This window comes from Bombina bombina, chromosome 3, assembly GCF_027579735.1.
Source record: "Bombina bombina isolate aBomBom1 chromosome 3, aBomBom1.pri, whole genome shotgun sequence".
NCBI classification, from domain to species: domain Eukaryota; kingdom Metazoa; phylum Chordata; class Amphibia; order Anura; family Bombinatoridae; genus Bombina; species Bombina bombina.
In genome coordinates this window covers 670,344,784-670,364,947 of record NC_069501.1, presented here as the reverse complement: position 1 = coordinate 670,364,947, position 20,164 = coordinate 670,344,784, and the positions used below count along the sequence as shown (strand labels likewise).

The following is a 20,164-nucleotide window of genomic DNA, read 5'->3' as shown; positions in this document are numbered from 1 at the left end:
TTATTTAACTGGTCAAAAACCCAATGTCTTGATTCTTGCCTATTATGGGTCTTAAAGGGTTCCGATCAGCCAATAGAATGCAAGCTCAATCTGATTGGCTGATTGGATCAGCCAATCGGATTGAACTTGAATCTGATTGGCTAATTCCATCAGCCAATCAGAATTTTCCTACCTTAATTCCGATTGGCTGATAGAATCCTATCAACCAATCGGAATTCGAGGGACGCCATCTTGGATGACGTCATTTAAAGGAACCGTCATTCGGCGAGTAGACGTCGGTAGAAGAGGATGGATCCGCGTCGGCTGGAAGAAGATGGCTCCGGAAGAAAGAAGATTGAAGATGCCGCTTGATAGAAGACTTCAGCCCGATGATGGACTTCTTCAGCGCCCGCTTGGATCAAGACTTCAGCCCGATGATGGACTTCTTCAGCCGCCGCTTGGATCAAGACTTCAGCCCGATGATGGACTTCTTCAGCCCCCGCTTGGGCTTGGATGAAGACTTCAGAGCCTCTTCTGGACCGATCGGTGATACCCGGCGTGGTGAAGACAAGGTAGGAAGATCTTCAGGGGCTTAGTGTTAGGTTTATTTAAGGGGGGTTTGGGTTAGATTAGGGCTATGTGGGTGGTGGGTTGTAATGTTGGGGTGGGTATTGTATGTTTTTTTTACAGACAAAAGAGCTGAATTCTTTGGGGCATGCCCCGCAAAAGGCCCTTTTAAGGGCTGGTAAGGTAAAAGAGCTTTTCTATTTGTATTTTAGAATAGGGTAGGGCATTTTTTTATTTTGGGGGGCTTTGTTATTTTATTAGGGGGCTTAGAGTAGGTGTAATTAGCTTAAAATTGTTGTAATCTTTTTCTAATGTTTGTAAAAAATTTTTTTATTTTTTGTAACTTAGTTCTTTTTTTATTTTTTTGTACTTTAGTTAGTTTATTTAATTGTATTTATTTGTAGGTATTTTATTTAATTTATTTATTGATAGTGTAGTGTTAGGTTTAATTGTAGGTATTTTATTTATTTCATTTATTGATAGTGTAGTGTTAGGTTTAATTGTAACTTAGGTTAGGATTTATTTTACAGGTAATTTTGTACTTATTTTAACTAGGTAGCTATTAAATAGTTATTAACTATTTAATAGCTATTGTACCTGGTTAAAATAAATACAAAGTTACCTGTAAAATAAATATAAATCCTAAAATAGCTACAATATAATTATAATTTATATTGTAGCTATATTAGGGTTTATTTTATAGGTAAGTATTTAGCTTTAAATAGGAATAATTTTATTTAATAAGAGTTAATTTATTTCGTTAGATAAAAATTATATTTAACTTAGGGGGGTGTTAGTGTTAGGGTTAGACTTAGCTTTAGAGGTTAATAAATTTATTAGAGTAGCGGTGGGGTCCGGTCGGCAGATTAGGGGTTAATACTTGAAGTTAGGTTTCGGCGATATTAGAGAGGGTAGATTAGGGGTTAATACTATTTATTATAGGGTTATTGAGGTGGGAGTGAGTTGAATTAGGGGTTAATAACTTTATTATAGTAGCGGTGAGGTCCGGTCGGCAGATTAGGGGTTAATAAGTGTAGGTGGCGGCGACGTTGGGGGCGGCAGATTAGGGGTTAATAAATATAATGTAGGGGTCGGCGGTGTTAGGGGCAGCAGATTAGGGGTACATAGGGATAATGTAGGTTGCGGCGGTGTGCGGTCGGCAGATTAGGGGTTAAAAAAATGTATTAGAGTGGCGGCGATGTGGGGGGGCCTCGGTTTAGGGGTACATAGGTAGTTTATGGGTGTTAGTGTACTTTAGAGCACAGTAGTTAAGAGCTTTATGAACCCGCGTTAGCCCAGAAAGCTCTTAACTCCTGGCTTTTTGCTGCGGCTGGAGTCTTGTCGTTAGATTTCTAACGCTCACTTCAGCCAAGACTCTAAATACCAGCGTTAGAAAGATCCCATTGAAAAGATAGGATACGCAAATGGCGTAGGGGGATCTGCGGTATGGAAAAGTCGCGGCTGCAAAGTGAGCGTTAGACCCTTTCCTGACTGACTCTAAATACCAGCGGTAGCCCAAAACCAGCGTTAGGAGCCCCTAATGCTGGTTTTGACGGCTAACGCCAAACTCTAAATCTAGCCGTAAATTAATACAAGTCAAAGCCTAGAGAACTATTCTATGAAATAGCTCATATCCCAGTCTCTATTAAGCCCTGAGGGAGTTATCGTTCGTGATCTATAAATCCAATATAGTTCCTGCTTTTGTAGCAACTTATGCCTATCACCACCTCTTAGTGGGGGCATTACCCTATCAATGACCTTAACTTTCATATTAAACACATTAGTCATGTGGAATAAATTCTGATGCCTTGCTACTGCGGACTCTTTGACAAAGTCCTTAGTGTCCCTAATGTGTTCCCTTGCTCGAGATCTCAATTCTCTAGTCGTCTGACCTACATTTTGAAGGAAACAGACTTTACACTCTAATAGATAAACTACAAAGGAACCCCGACAATTTACATATAATTTATGGACAAACTCTTCAATGGTAACTGTGCTTTTAAAACCATTACCAACTTGTAAGACCCCACACGTGATGCACGTACCATTCCCACATCTGTACATGCCTTTCCTCTTTAACCATTCACTATTACCGGTGGATCCTGTGCATACAAGACTAGGGGCTAATTTGGTGGATAATGGGCTCGATTTACCAAAGCCCTACGGCTGCAAGTTCTCACAAGAACTTGCTCTCCGTAATTTATGAAGTAGCGGTCACCAGACCGCCGCTTCCTTAACCTTTTCGCCACCTCGAAGGTGGCGAAATTCAATCTCTGCGGTCGAGTCCGAAAGAGGAGATTGACAGCTCCTGCCCGCGCATGATTGGCTGTGCGCGGGCAGGGGGTGGGATTGCACGCAAGTGCAAAATTGCGCTTGTGTACAATGTTGATTACCTGCGGGTAATTTCACCCTGCCACAGGCGGGCTGAGGCGTACAGGAGACGCGTATACATGCCCCTGTATGCCTCAGCTTTGATAAATCTAGCCCAATGTCATCGATTTCCTGGGAACAAATTTGCGCTTATCAATGACATGAGCCAGAGTGTTATTGTATTTTAGTATGTTTTACATTTTTTCCTCAATATGGAACATACATTATAGAACTGACTAGAGTAGTACCACTAGCATCCTCTTCCACTCCTTTTCTACCAGCACACCATATGGTAATCCCAGTGCCCCCTTCCACCTTTTATGCCTATTAGTGCCCCCCAGGGACGGGGTATTACTCTGTTAACTACTGCGTTAGAGAATGTAATTTTAGGACTAATGACTACACTACTGTGTGTTTAACCCCTCACAAAGGGAAGTGGAAGTGCCACCCTGGACCTGTGGAGCACTACGGTTCCAGAGCAGAACTCGCCGCTGGTCCAGTCAGCAGTGCAAGTCGCATTACTCAGATGTGGAAATTGCGCTGCAGTTTGGATAAGCAGCATTTTCCTGTTCAGGACCCGCAGTGCTCCGCGGGTACTGAGCAGTACCAATACTGTGTGCTTAACCCCTTTGTGGGACCCCTTTACATGTTGCAAAAAATATGGTTACTATTACCAGGGCACGACAAACCCAGGAGCCAGGGATTCCCTCGCTCATAGCTTTTTTTGTTATTCTCCTTATACTGTAATTATATACAAATACCACTGTCTGGCTCCTAAAAGTATGTCTGGTTCTTAAATACTGGCTCCAATAATTAAACAGATTTGTCAAGCACTGATTATTACAAAGCTTAAATATCAAAAGCTTTGTAACAGATTTCAAAGAAAAAGCTCCAAATGCTGCTGATTGAATTAAAAATCAAGTTCAGATGTTCAAAATATATCTCATAAAGAAGACTAAAATTAAAGGGACATTTAATCCAGAATTCGTCTTGTCATTCGGACAGAGCATACAATTTTAAAGTTTCCAATTTACTTCTATTATCAAATTAGCTTTGTTCTATTGGTATTCTTTGTTGAAGAGATATCTAGATAAGGTAGCAGGCACATGTCTGGAGCACTACATGACAGGAAGTAGTGCTGCCATCTAATGCTCTTTTAGTGCTGCAGATATGTGTACACTTTTGAGCCTTCATTCCTGCTTTTCAAAAAAGGATACAAAAAGAACAAATACATTTTGATTATTGAAGTTACCCAGTTAGTTGTTTAAAATTGTATGCTCTATTTAAATCATGAAAGAAAAAAATTGGGTTTCATGTCACTTTAAAGTCCAAATAGTCTGAACAACTAAAGCAATATAACTTAAATTGCTATATAGTTATACTGGGCTGTAAGGACAAATGCGGAAGGGAATAAAGAGGGTTAACCTGAGGAGGACGTCAACAGCCACGTTAGAAATTAAGTCCAGGCTTACTTTGTTGAGACTCCCATTGCCAAGGAGGAAAACCCTTTGTATTGGTGGAGAGCTAACAAAGATAAATATTCCAGCTTGGCAAAACCCTACTTATGCATCTCAGGCACCTCAACACCATCTGAGCGCCTCTTCTCTGCTGCAGGCAATATAGTTTGCAAGAAGAGAGCCAGCCTCAGCCAGAAACATGTGAGCCTGTTGACATTTTTGCATTTCAATGCAAAGTTTCTGGAAGAGGGAATAACAGAATGTTATAAACATCAATAGTCTAACTCCTTCTAGTTCTCCTTTTTTTTTTTAAACAGTTTGTGGTGTTGTTTGCTTAATTATAAAAATGTGTTTGGCTATTTTAAACATTGGACAAATTGTTGTGTTTCTTAAAAGTTTTAGTCTGAAGTTTATATTTGTAACACTCAGTTTGTGAATTTTATTTTAATTATAGGAAAAAAATGGTATTGAATTTTTTTTTATCCGAAATTGAAAAAATAATCTTTAGTTGCAGCCCTAGTTGTGCATACATTTAATTTTATTGGATTTAAAGGGGCAGTCAACACCAAAATTTTTGTTGTTTAAAAGGATAGATAATCCCCTTATTACCCATTCCCCAGTTTTACATAACCAACATGGATATAATAATACACTTTTTACCTTTGTGATTACCTTGTATCTAAGCCTCTGCAAACTGCCCCCTTATTTCAGTTCTTTTGACAGACTTGCATTTTAGCCAATCGGTACTTACTCCTAGGTAACTTCACATGTGTGAGCTCAATGTTATCTATATGACACACATGAACTAACGCCCTCTAGTGGTGAAAAACTGTAAAAATGCATTTACATAAGAGGTGGCCTTCAAAGTCTAACGCCTAGATTTAGAGTTTTGCGGTATCCGTCAAAACCAGCGTTAGGGGGTCCTAACACTGGTTTTTACCGCCCGCTGGTATTTGGAGTCAGTCATTAAAGGGTCTAACGCTCACTTTGCAGCCGCGACTTTTCCATACCGCAGATCCCCCTACGCCATTTGCGTATCCTATCTTTTCAATGGGATCTTTCTAACGCCGGTATTTAGAGTCTTGGCTGAAGTGAGCGTTAGAAATCTAACGACAAAACTCCAGCCGCAGAAAAAAACCAGGAGTTAAGAGCTTTCTGGGCTAACGCCGGTTCATAAAGCTCTTAACTACTGTGCTCTAAAGTACACTAACACCCATAAACTACCTATGCACCCCTAAACCGAGGTCCCCCCACATCGCCGCCACTATAATAAATTTGTTTAACCCCTAATCTGCTGACCGCACACCGCCGCCACCTACGTTATACTTATGTACCCCTAATCTGCTGCTCCTAACACCGCCGACCCCTATATTATATTTATTAACCCCTAATCTGCCCCCCTCAACGTCGCCGACACCTACCTACACTTATTAACCCCTAATCTGCCGACCGGACCTCGCCGCTACTATAATAAAGTTATTAACCCCTAATCTGCCTCACTCCCGCCTCAATAACCCTATAATAAATAGTATTAACCCCTAATCTGCCCTCCCTAACCTCACCGACACCTAACTTCAAGTATTAACCCCTAATCTGCCGACCGGACCTCACCGCTACTATAATAAATGTATTAACCCCTAAAGCTAAGTCTAACCTTAACACTAACACCCCCTAAATTAAATATAATTTAAATCTAACAAAATAAATTAACTCTTATTAAATAAATTATTCCTATTTAAAGCTAAATACTTACCTGTAAAATAAACCCTAATATAGCTACAATATAACAAATAATTATATTGTAGCTATTTTAGGATTAATATTTATTTTACAGGCAACTTTGTAATTATTTTAACCAGGTACAATAGCTATTAAATAGTTAATAACTATTTAATAGCTACCTAGTTAAAATAATTACAAAATTACCTGGAAAATAAATCCTAACCTAAGTTACAATTAAACCTAATACTACACTATCAATAAATTAATTAAATACAATACCTACAAATAAATACAATTAAATAAACTAACTAAAGTACAAAAAATAAAAAAGAACTGTTACAAAAAATAAAAAAATATTTACAAACATTAGAAAAATATTACAACAATTTTAAACTAATTACACCTACTCTAAGCCCCCTAATAAAACAAAGCCCCCCAAAATAAAAAAATGCCCTACCCTATTCTAAAATTAAAATAGAAAAGCTCTTTTACCTTACCAGCCCTTAAAAGGGCCCTTTGAATGAAGGTTCCGATCAGCCAATAGAATGCGAGCCCAATCGGATTGAACTTGAATCTGATTGGCTGATTCCATCAGCCAATCAGATTTTTCCTACCTTAATTCCGATTGGCTGATAGAATCCTATCAGCCAATCGGAATTTGAGGGACGCCATCTTGGATGACGTCCCTTAAAGGAACCTTCATTCTGTTTTAGGACGTCGGAAGAAGAGGATGGATCCGCGCTGGAGGTCTTGAAGATGGAGCCGGTCGTCATCGGATGGAAGAACATAGAAGATGCGGCTTGGATGAAGATGTTTGCCGGTCCGGATCTACTCTTCTGCCCAGATAGGATGAAGACTTCTGCCCGAAGATGGAGTTCTTCAGCCGCCGCTTGGATCAAGACTTCAGCCGGAGGATGGACGTCACTCTTCAGCCCCCGCTTGGACTTGGATGAAGACTTCTGAGTCTCTTCTGGATCGATCGGTGAACCCGGTGTGGTGAAGACAAGGTAGGGAGATCTTCAGGGGCTTAGTGTTAGGTTTATTTTAGGGGTATGTGGGTGGTGGGTTGTAATGTTGGGGGGGGTATTGTATGTTTTTTTTACAGGCAAAAGAGCTGAATTCTTTGGGGCATGCCCCGCAAAGGGCCCTTTTAAGGGCTGGTAAGGTAAAAGAGCTTTTCTATTTTAATTTTAGAATAGGGTAGGGCATTTTTTTTATTTTGGGGGGCTTTGTTATTTTATTAGGGGGCTTAGAGTAGGTGTAATTAGTTTAAAATTGTTGTAATATTTTTCTAATGTTTGTAAATATTTTTTTATTTTTTGTAACTTAGTTCTTTTTTATTTTAGTTAGTTTATTTAATTGTACTTATTTGTAGGTATTGTATTTAATTAGTTTATTGATAGTGTAGTGTTAGGTTTAATTGTTAGGATTTATTTTCCAGGTAATTTTATAATTATTTTAACTAGGTAGCTATTAAATAGTTATTAACTATTTAATAGCTATTGTACCTGGTTAAAATAATTATAAAGTTGCCTGTAAAATAAATATTAATCCTAAAATAGCTACAATATAATTATTCGTTATATTGTAGCTATATTAGGGGTTATTTTACAGGTAAGTATTTAGCTTTAAATAGGAATAATTTATTTAATAAGAGTTAATTTATTTCGTTAGATTTAAATTATATTTAATTTAGGGGGGTGTTGGGGTTAAGGTTAGACTTAGCTTTAGGGTTAATACATTTATTAGAGTAGCGGTGAGGTCCGGTCGGCAGATTAGGGGTTAATACTTGAAGTTAGGTGTCGGCGATGTTAGGGAGGGCAGATTAAGGGTTAATACTATTTATTATAGGGTTATTGAGGCGGGAGTGAGGTGGATTAGGGGTTAATACATTTATTATAGTGGCGGTGAGGTCCGGTCGTCAGATTAGGGGTTAATAATTGTACGTAGGTGGAGGCGACGTTGGGGGCGGCAGATTAGGGGTTAATAAATATAATATAGGGGTCGGCGGTGTTAGGGGCAGCAGATTACGGGTTCATAGGGATAACGTAGGTTGCGGCGGTGTACGGAGCGGCAGATTAGGGGTTAAAAAAATATGCAGGTGTCAGCGATAGCGGGGGCGGCAGATTAGGGGCTAATAAGTGTAAGGTTAGGGGTGTTTAGACTCGGGGTACATGTTAGGGTGTTAGGTGCAGACTTAGGAAGTGTTTTCCCATAGGAAACAATGGGGCTGCGTTAGGAGCTGAACGCTTCTTTTTTGCAGGTGTTAGGTTTTTTTTCAGCTCAAACAGCCCCATTGTTTCCTATGGGGGAATCGTGCACAAGCACGTTTTTGAAGCTGGCCGCGTCCGTAAGCACCGCTGGTATTTAGAGTTGCAGTGGCGGTAAATTATGCTCTATGCTCCCTTTTTGGAGCCTAACGCAGCCCTTCTGAAAACTCTAAATACCAGCGGTATTTAAAAGGTGTGGGGGGAAAAAAAGCATGCGTAGCTAACGCACCCCTTTGGCCGCAGAACTCTAAATCTAGCCGTAAGAAATTAGCATATGAGCCTACCTAGGTTTAGCTTTTAACTAAGAAGAACAACGCAAAATTGGTGATAAAAGTAAATTGGAAAGTTGTTTAAAATTACTTGCCCTATTTGAATCATGAAAGTTTATTTTGGACTTACTGTCCCTTTTAATAATCTCATTTTCTGTGGGCAGTGAACGAAAAAAAATTGTATTAAAATTTTCTACAAAATACTGCAAAATAGATACAGTAATAGTTAACGTTTGAGCAAATGCTTCAATGGATTAATACAGATATAGAAAATGACTATAATGTCCATTTAATTGTTTTATCTGGATAGCTGAAGTTGTATTTTGACTTCCATGTCCATTTAAGGAGTGAATAGTAAACCAACTTATCTTTTTCATCAGTCCACAGGTTGATCACGTATATCTGTTTCCATGAGGATCTCTCATCTTTGGTCTGCAGCTGCCTGCTCATCTGGTATTTTGGTGGAGGCTTTGAGGAAAACATGGGCACTGTCAAGTTCTTCTTCCTTACACCTCTATTTGCGGTATCTTCAGGGCTTGTCTACCTGGCAATCTTGGCCACAGGTCTCCACCTGCCAATGGATGACAGAGTTCAAGGATTCACTGCTGTGGCCTTTTCAATGATGTGTGTTTTTATCGCACGCAGTAGCCTCAAGCGCCTTATGTTTTTTGGATTCATGGTGCCTATCAAGATTATGCCTTTACTGTTCCTGCTCCTGGCACTTTTTATTCCTCATGCTCCGGTCCTCAGCAATGTGTGTGGCATCCTGGTTGGTACAGTGTGTATCCTTTATTATAAAGTGTGTAGTAGACAAAGGACCAGATTACAAGTGAAACCGTATTTAATGCTCCCAGTTAAGTGCTAACTCCGCCTCGGGTAGCGCTTGTGTTACAAGTTGAAAGTAAACTTTTTTTTTTTTTTGCTTGTGCGCTACGCTGAGCACCATAAAATGCCTAACTTAGAATATTGAGCGCGCAATAACGTACCCCCCCCCGTAGAAGTCAATGGAGCAAAAAAGTGGAGAGAAATACCTAACACCCTACTCGGACGCAAACCTGATTGCATATTCTCAAGTGCACTAACCCGACATGAATGAAAATATGAATATTTCACATTCCAATGTTCTTCCCATAGAAGAATATGTTCTATTTATTCATAAATACACATTTCTGCATACAGGACTGTGCAAAAGTCTTAGGCCACCATTAGATTTGTTGTTTTAGCAATGGTATAATGACCATATATAATTTATTTCTCAATCTCTTTATTAGAGTACAGCCAGAAAATACAGGATATTTTTATGCTGTATTAAAAAAACAGAAATAAATCAGAAAAACAGCTTCTATAGGCTAAAGTGGCAAGTATTTAGTGTTACCTCCTTTTTACACTTGAGCAATAGCAGGAACCTGGCTCTCGTAAACCTAAATGGAATGGAACCGTAATTAAAGGGATAGGAAAGTCAAAATTAAACTTGCATTATTCAAATAGAATGAATATGCACATATCTTACACTAGTGGGCGCTAGCTGCTGATTGGTGCCTGCACACATTTGTCTCTTGTGATTGACTAACTAGATGTGTTCAATGCTGTTCCTTCAGCAAAAGATATCAAGAGAATTAAGCAAATTTGATAAAAGAAGTAAATTGGAAAGTTGTTTAAAATTGTATGTTCTAGCTGAATCATGAAATAAACTTTTGGGGTTTCCTGTCCCCATAATGTCATTGCTAACATCTGTATTTGTCCTACTATTTCATGTCAAAATTACTGCTGTGAAAAAGGTCTATTACACCAGGTTTGTGCTTGAGCATTACATACACATGTGGTATGAGTTTAATTCATTGGAAGCTTGCTAATAAGACCAACTTTCAATCATATCATTTCATTCAAAATGCCAAAAGATCACAGAATTTGACAGACATAAATCCATACTTTTTCATCAGCAAGACCACTCTCAAAGGGAAATCGGCAAACAAACTGGATACTCAAGATGTGATATTCAAGCTGTTATAAAGACATTTGAAGAATCAGGAGAGTTCAAGGACAAAACAAGGACTGGGAGGTCAAGAAAACTTTCAAAATCTGATGAGAAGTTTCTCAGAGTTTCTTTTTTGACCGGAAGAAGTCCAGCAAGGACCTGGCTCAGCATCTGGCAGCTTCATCAAGTTGCCAAGTTGACCCTTCTACAGTCCGAAGAAACTTGATCAGGAATAGTCTTTTGTAGAAAGGGTGAAAAGGCAAAGATATGCTATAGCTCACAAAGATTGGAATCCAATTGTCGACAATATGTGAGAAGAGTTGGAGAGAGATGGAAAAATGAGTGCTTGCGACCTTCAGTGAAACATAATGGAGGGTCTGTCCTGGTTTAGGGCTGCATTTCTGCCAGTGGTGTTGGAGATATTGTCCGAATTGATGGAATCATGAATGCTGAAAAGTGCAGACAGGTTTTAATTCATCATGAAAATCCTTCTGGAAAGCGCCTGATTGGGAATGGTTTTATTTTTCAGCATGATAACGATCCCAAGCACACTGCTTATGCAGTGAAAACATATTTGGTAAGAAAGACCGCTGATAAAACATTGACAGTCATGGACTGACCTCCACAGAGTCCAGACCTGAATATTATAGAGGCGGTATGGGATCGCCTGGACAGAGAAATAAATAAATGACAACCTAAATCTAAAGAAGAACTCTGGGAAGTGCTGAAAGAAGCCTGGTATAATATACCAGAAGATTACTTCAGGACAGTTTCCCCAAAAGAGTTCAATATGTGCTTAGTGCCAAGGGAGGTCACATTAAATACTGACTTTTGAAGGAAATTATACCATACAACACCGTGCATTATAAGGTCATGGGATAATATTCAAAATGTGATCTTCGTACCTCAAAGAAAATGGAGAGAAACTTTCATAGTGTTAAACCATAAGAGAATATTCCTTTAAGCACAATAGGAAAACTAATCGCATGATTTTGAGCCACTATAGCGATGCGCTCAGTACAAATGGATCCAAGACTGTATTGGTTTTAGGGGGTTCCAATATTTAATAAAAAAAATATACAAACATATTAAAAACAGATTCTTTAAAAAGCAAATATAAAATGGTAATACATGTCCGGCACTCTGGGGTCCCAGCAGCTATCAACAGCTCCCCGGACCCTTCTGATATCTATCTAGGAATGTATTTTTGATGTATTTTGCGAAACAGTTAACCAGAGCTCTGAAATTTGCACTATCCCGACAAGTGTTAACTTCAATTGCATTCAAGCTTTTACTTTCAACTTGTAACATGAGCATAACACCTGACGCGTGCGCAAACCACTGCGATAAACCCCCTTTCTCTTGCGCATAACTGTTAGCGCTACACTCGTAATCTAGCCCATTATCATGATATATCTGTAGAATTAATATATATTTCTGAGCCCAAAGTTGCAGAAAAGTACATAAAGGTAATAGCCCTTTGTAAATGATACTACAATCCTAGATGCAAATGGCTACATGTGTGAAGCAGAGAAACAATCACATACTTTAAAATATTAGCCCTAGTAGCCTAGCAATATATTTTTTTTAGTATGATGTTGCAGAAAGAGACTGTTATTCCTTTATGCAGATTTATTTTTTCATTAGCAAGCAAGTACAACAGTGTATAAAGGCAGCAGTATCCTTATGAAATACAGGGCCAGGAATGCTCACAAAAGGAGCTGTCATGCAGGACACTGCACATGCGCTCTGGGTATTGAAATGGGTGCTTACATGCTTACGTACAGGGCCAGGCATGATTAAAGGAAACATAAAGTCAAAAATTAAACTGTCATGATTCTGATAAAGCAATGAATTTTAAACATCTTTCCATTTACTTCTATTATCAAATTTGCTTAAAGTGCCAGTAAACCTAAAAAATAATGTTATATAATTTTGCACATAGTGCAGAATTATATAACATTATATTAGCGACAGCTTTATGCAATCTAATATTGCCTGTACATTTTTATTAAAAAGACTGTTTTTCAGACCCGCTCTTCTGAGCGGGTCTGTTTTTATCACAGAGCGCATCTTGCCAGCTGTCTAGTCACAGCCCGGTTCGACCTCGCCATAACACTAAGTGCAGCTCGCTCCCGCTGTCAGACAGAGCAGGAGCGAGCTGCACTGAGTGTAATGGCGCGGTCGGAACGGGCTGTGACTAGACAGCTGGCCAGATGCGCTCTGTGATAAAAACAGACCCGCTCAGAAGATCACAGGGAGCGGGTCTGAAAAAAAGCGGGTCTTTTTAAAAAAGCGGGTCTTTTTTAATAAAAATTTACAGGCAATATTAGATTGCATAAAGCTAGCGCTAATATAATGTTATATAATTCTGCACTATGTGCAGAATTTTATAACATTATTGTTTAGGTTTACTGTCCCTTTAATTCTCTTGTTATACTTTGTTGATAGAGCAGCAGTGTTCTGCTGGGAGCTAGCTGAATCCATGTGAGAGCCAATGACAAGATGCATATATGTGAGGCCACCAATCAGCAGCTAGCTCCCAGTAGTGCATTGCTGTCCCTGAGCCTACCTAGGTTTACTCTTCAAGAAAGGATAACAAGGAAACAAGGCAAATTTGATAAAAAAAAATACATTGGAAAACTGTTTAAAATTGCGTGCTCTATTCAAATCATTACAGTTTAATTATGACTTTGCTGTCCATCTTTTACTGCTGCAACTTTTTGTTTTTTTAAAAGAAGAAAAAAAGAAATCTGCATTACACAAGAATGAGATGTCCATTGATAAAATTTGCTAAGTGAGACTATTACTTGCTATTGCTGTTTTGATGTAGTGTTTCTAGTTCACAAATCAATGTAGTAATTGTATCTGATTGTTTTTTACAAGAACTGACAGAATTAATAGTCAGTATAATTCTGTTGTGTGATTTTATTTTAAGGTAAAATGTATATACCCTGTGGGGAGTAGATATAAAAAATCATTTAATATCTTAAATGTTATGCTGTAGACCCTTAAAACATATAAATACATACTCCAAAGAAGAAACAGATAGTAAATTCAGCACTCTTTATATAGTCTTTATAAATTATTAGTTTATTAATACAAAATATTACCATAAAATGGTGCACATTTGAAGTGAAAACACCATTTCTAAAAACATATACTAAAATACACGCGCAAAACACAAAATAGCTTAGTACATATACTGATTGCCTTAAAGGGGCACTGATTTGGCATCACATTTTCTACTGGCATAGTTATAAATAGAGGAATAACAATATTTGGTACCCTAGTTCAAAATCATCTATGCAAACATTCAAAAGTTCAGTAGCCAAAGTCTCACATATCCCTTAATAAGATAATTACAAGTGGTGTCTGGGTTCTCAGAACCTCAGTGGTGGCACTTGAAAGATATTACATGTTTACAAGAAGTAGTCCAAATTGCTATGCTGTAAATGAAACCCTAAATTTGGAAACTATTGGCTTGAGGCTGCTCACATTACAAGAGGTTTGGAGCAGCTGAAAGGCTGAAGATTCAGATCCACCATAACAGAAAAAAGTTGGTAGAATCTGATTATCCCACACTGAACTAGCTGCAAGTGAAATGTTTATAGCGTCAAGAAAACGTAATATAATCCATGTTTAGGAGACTGTTCACCTCTGGGGCAGTGTATGGGTATGTCCAACCTATCAAATGTCATCTTTAGAAGATATGGCTTTGAATACTATAATAGTGCTTTTGCCACATTACTGAGAGAGTCCAAAAAACAAATTCTGTATTGCAGTATTTTGGAAGCAACATTTTTGTTTTCTCTTGTTAAGTGTATCCAGTCCACGGATCATCCATTACTTGTGGGATATTCTCCTTCCCAACAGGAAGTTGCAAGAGGATCACCCACAGCAGAACTGCTATATAGCTCCTCCCCTCACTGCCATATCCAGTCATTCTCTTGCAACTCTCAACTAAGATGGAGGTCGTAAGAGGACTGTGGTGTTTTATACTTAGTTTATTTCTTCAATCAAAAGTTTGTTATTTTTAAATGGTACCGGAGTGTACTGTTTATCTCAGGCAGTATTTAGAAGAAGAATCTGCCTGCGTTTTCTATGATCTTAGCAGAAGTAACTAAGATCCTTTGCTGTTCTCACATATTCTGAGGAGTGAGGTAACTTCAGAGGGGGAATAGCGTGCAGGTTTTCCTGTAATAAGGTATGTGCAGTTAAAATATTTTTCTAGGGATGGAATTTGCTAGAAAATGCTGCTGATACCGAAGTAATGTAAGTAAAGCCTTAAATGCAGTGATAGCGACTGGTATCAGGCTTATTAATAGAGATACATACTCTTATAAAAGTGTATTTTAAAACGTTTGCTGGCATGTTTAATCGTTTTTTACATATGTTTGGTGATAAAACTTATTGGGGCCTAGTTTTTTCCACATGGCTGGCTTGAATTTTGCCTAGAAACAGTTCCCTGAGGCTTCCCACTGTTGTAATATGAGTGGGAGGGGCCTATTTTGGCGTTTTTTTTGCACAGCAAAAATTACAGACACAGACATTTAGCTTCTTCCTGCATGATCCAGGACTTCTCTGAAGGGCTCAAAAGGCTTCAAAAGTCGTATTGAGGGAGGTAAAAAGCCACAGTAGAGCTGTGGCAGTTGTTGTGACTGTTTAAAAAGAGTTTTCTCCAACATTGGTGTGTCCGGTCCACGGCGTCATCCTTACTTGTGGGAATATCTCTTCCCCAACAGGAAATGGCAAAGAGTCCCAGCAAAAGCTGTCCATATAGTCCCTCCTAGGCTCCGCCCACCCCAGTCATTCTCTTTGCCGTTGCACAGGCAACATCTCCACGGAGATGGTTAAGAGTATGTGGTGTTTAGTTTTTTTTTTATTCTACTATCAAGAGTTTGTTATTTTAAAATAGTGCTGGTATGTACTATTTACTCTGAAACAGAAAAAGAGGAAGATTTCTGTTTGTGAGAGGAAGATGATTTTAGCAGCAGTAACTAAAATCGTTTGCTGTTTCCACATAGGACTGTTGAGATGAAGTAACTTCAGTTGGGGGAAACAGTTAGCAGACTTTTCTGCTTAAGGTATGACTAGACATATTTCTAACAAGACTGTGTAATGCTGGAAGGCTGTCATTTTCCCCTCATGGGGACCGGTAAGCCATTTTCTTAGTCTCAAACAGAATAAAGGGCTTAATATGGGCTATAAAACTGGTAGACACTTTATGGGCAAAATCGATTGATTTATTTGAGCATTTTATACATGTTTATGTCTGAAATTCACACTTATAAGCTTGGAACGTTTTTTAACGTCAGGCACTGAGTTAGACACCTTTCCAGTCAGGAAGGGCCTTCCCAGTTGTAGGCTGAGCCTCATTTTCGCGCCATTACTGCGCAGTTACTTTTGAGAGCAAGACATGCAGATGCATGTGTGTGGATCTGAAAGTGGTTGGAAAAGTTCCTAGAAGGCTTCATTTGGTATCGTATTCCCCCCTGGGTTTGGTAAAGTCGCAGCAAAGGCTGTAGCTGGGACTGTAGAGGGGTTAAAACTGTAACAGGCTCCGGTTTCTTTATTTTAAGGGTTAATGCTCTGAAAATTGGTGTGCAATACTTTTAATGCTTTAAGACACTGTGGTGAAAATTTGGTAAATTTTGAACAATTCCTTCATACTTTTTCACATATTCAGTAATAAAGTGTGCACTGTTTAAAATTTAAAGAGACAGTAACGGTTTTGCTAAAACGTTTTTTTTGTACTTTCTTGACAAGTTTAAGCCTGTTTAACATGTCTGCACCTTCAGATAAGCTATGTTCTATATGTTTGAAGATCAATGTGTCTCCCCCTTCAAAATTGTGTGATAATTGTGCCATAGCGTCCAAACAAAGTAAGGACAGTACTGCCACAGATAGTAAAGTTGCCCAAGATGATTCTTCAGATGAAGGGAGTAGACATAGTTCTACATCATCTACTTCTAGTGCGCCAATGCTTATTACTATGCAACAATTGATGTCAGTAATGGATAACTCCATAGCAAATATTTTATCCAAAATGCCTGCATATCAGAGAAAGCGCAATTGCTCTGTTTTAAACACTGAAGAGCAGGAGGGCGCTGATGATAATTGCTCTGTCATACCCTCACACCAATCTGAAGGGGCCATGAGGGAGGTTTTGTCAGATGGGGAAATTTCAGATTCAGGAAAAATTTCTCAACAGGCTGAACCTGATGTTGTGACATTTAAATTTAAATTAGAGCATCTCCGCGCACTGCTTAAGGAGGTGTTATCTACTCTGGATGATTGTGACAACCTGGTCATTCCAGAAAAATTATGCAAGATGGACAAGTTCCTAGAGGTTCCGGTGCACCCCGACGCTTTTCCTATACCCAAGCGGGTGGCGGACATAGTGAATAAGGAGTGGGAGAAGCCCGGCATACCTTTTGTCCCCCCTCCTATATTTAAGAAATTATTTCCTATGGTCGACCCCAGAAAGGACTTATGGCAGACAGTCCCTAAGGTCGAGGGGGCAGTTTCTACTCTAAACAAGCGTACTACTATCCCTATCGAGGATAATTGTGCTTTCAAAGATCCTATGGATAAAAAATTGGAGGGTTTGCTTAAAAAGATTTTTGTACAGCAAGGTTACCTCCTGCAACCCATTTCGTGCATTGTTCCTGTCACTACAGCAGCGTGGTTCTGGTTCGAGGAACTAGAAAAGTCGCTCAGTAGAGAGACTCCGTATGAGGAGGTTATGGACAGGGTTCACGCACTCAAGTTGGCTAATTCTTTTATTTTAGATGCCGCTTTGCAATTAGCTAGATTAGCGGCGAAAAATTCAGGGTTTGCAATTGTGGCGCGCAGAGCGCTTTGGCTAAAGTCTTGGTCAGCGGATGTATCTTCCAAGACAAAATTGCTTAATATCCCCTTCAAGGGTAAAACTCTCTTTGGGCCAGAGTTGAAAGAGATTATCTCAGACATCACTGGGGGAAAGGGCCACGCCCTCCCACAAGATAGGCCTTTCAAAGCCAAGAATAAGTCTAATTTTCGTTCCTTTCGCAATTTCAGGAACGGACCGGCTTCCAACTCCGCATCCTCTAAACAAGAGGGTAATGCTTCACAAACCAAACCAGCCTGGAAACCCATGCAAGGCTGGAACAAGGGTAAGCAGGCCAAGAAGACTGCTGCTGCTAACAAGACAGCATGAAGGAGTGGCCCCCGATCCGGGACCGGATCTAGTAGGGGGCAGACTCTCTCTCTTTGCTCAGGCTTGGGCATAAGATGTTCAGGATCCCTGGGCACTAGAAATAGTCTCTCAGGGTTATTTTCTGGAATTCAAGGAACTACCCCCAAGGGGAAGGTTCCACATGTCTCACTTATCCTCAAACCAAATAAAGAGACAGGCATTCTTACATTGTGTAGAAGACCTGTTAAAAATGGGAGTGATACACACAGTTCCAACGGCGGAACAGGGAATGGGATTTTACTCAAATCTGTTTGTGGTTCCCAAAAAAGAGGGAACTTTCAGACCAATTCTGGATCTAAAGATCCTAAACAAATTTCTCAGGGTTCCATCGTTCAAAATGGAAACCATTCGAACGATTCTACCTACAATCCAGGAAGGTCAATTTATGACTACCGTGGATCTAAAGGATGCGTATCTACATATTCCTATCCACAAGGATCATCATCAGTTCCTAAGGTTCGCCTTTCTGGACAAACATTACCAGTTTGTGGTGCTCCCATTCGGGTTAGCCACTGCTCCAAGGATTTTCACAAAGGTACTCGGGTCCCTTCTAGTGGTCCTAAGACCAAGGGGCATTGCAGTAGTACCTTACTTGGACGACATTCTGATACAAGCGTCGTCTCTCTAAAAGGCAAAGGCTCAAACAGACATCGTTCTGGCCTTTCTCAGATCTCACGGATGGAAGGTGAACATAGAAAAAAGTTCCCTGTCTCCGTCGACAAGAGTTCCTTTCTTGGGAACAATAATAGATTCTTTAGAAATGAGGATTTTCCTGACAGAAGTCAGAAAGTCAAAGCTTCTAAACGCTTGTCAAGTTCTTCATTCTATTCCACGTCCTTCCGTAGCTCAGTGCATGGAAGTGGTAGGGTTGATGGTCGCAGCAATGGACATAGTTCCTTTTGCGCGAATTCATCTAAGACCATTACAACTGTGCATGCTGAAACAGTGGAATGGGGACTATACAGACTTGTCTCCAGTGATTCAAGTAGATCAGAAGACCAGAGACTCACTCCGTTGGTGGCTAACCCTGGACCACCTGTCCCAGGGAATGAGCTTCCGCAGACCAGAGTGGGTCATCGTCTCGACCGACGCCAGTCTAGCAGGCTGGGGCGCGGTCTGGGAATCCCTGAAAGCTCAGGGACTATGGTCTCGGGAAGAGTCTCTTCTCCCGATAAACATTCTGGAACTGAGAGCGATATTCAATGCTCTCAGGGCTTGGCCTCAACTAGCAAAGGCCAGATTTATAAGATTCCAATCAGACAACATGACGATTGTTGCTTATATCAATCATCAGGGGGGAACAAGGAGTTCCCTGGCGATGAGAGAAGTGACCAAAATAATAGAATGGGCGGAGGATCACTCCTGCCACCTATCTGCAATCCACATCCCAGGAGTGGAAAACTGGGAGGCGGATTATCTGAGTCGTCAGACATTCCATCCGGGGGAGTGGGAACTTCACCCGGAGATCTTTGCCCAATTAACTCAATTATGGGGCATTCCAGACATGGATCTGATGGCGTCTCGTCAGAACTTCAAGGTTCCTTGCTACGGGTCCAGATCCAGGGATCCCAAGGCGGCTCTAGTGGATGCACTAGTAGCGCCTTGGACCTTTAACCTAGCCTATGTGTTTCCACCGTTTCCTCTCATTCCCAGGCTGGTAGCCAGGATCAAGCAGGAGAGGGCCTCTGTGATCTTGATAGCTCCTGTGTGGCCACGCAGGACTTGGTATGCAGACCTGGTGAATATGTCATCGGTTCCACCATGGAAGCTACCTTTGAGACAGGATCTTCTGGTACAGGGTCCATTCGAACATCCAAATCTAGTCTCTCTCCAGCTGACGGCTTGGAAATTGAACGCTTGATTTTATCTAAGTGTGGGTTTTCGGATTCTGTGATAGATACTCTGGTACAAGCCAGAAAACCTGTAACTAGAAAGATTTACCATAAAATATGGAAAAGATATATCTGTTGGTGTGAATCCAAGGGATTCTCATGGAGTAAGATTAAGATTCCTAGGATCCTTTCCTTCCTACAAGAGGGTTTGGATAAGGGATTATCAGCGAGTTCTCTAAAGGGACAGATTTCTGCTTTATCTGTCCTGTTACACAAACGACTGGCAGCTGTGCCAGATGTTCAAGCATTTGTTCAGGCTCTGGTTAGGATTAAGCCTGTTTACAGACCTTTGACTCCTCCCTGGAGTTTAAATCTAGTTCTTTCAGTTCTTCAAGGGGTTCCGTTTGAACCTTTACATTCCATAGATATTAAGTTGTTATCTTGGAAAGTTTTGTTTTTGGTTGCTATTTCTTCTGCTAGAAG

The 20,164-nt window shown here is 39.9% G+C and overlaps 1 protein-coding gene across 1 annotated transcript in view; it reads left to right on the top strand.

The window, feature by feature from the left end:
* RHBDD2 (rhomboid domain containing 2) overlaps positions 1 to 20,164 on the top strand; it is a 52,179-nt gene that overhangs the window by 926 nt on the left and 31,089 nt on the right. The window contains exon 2 of the mRNA XM_053707422.1: positions 9,015 to 9,416. Within this exon, the coding sequence (XP_053563397.1) occupies positions 9,015 to 9,416 (402 nt within the window). The remainder of the gene's footprint in view (positions 1 to 9,014; positions 9,417 to 20,164) is intronic.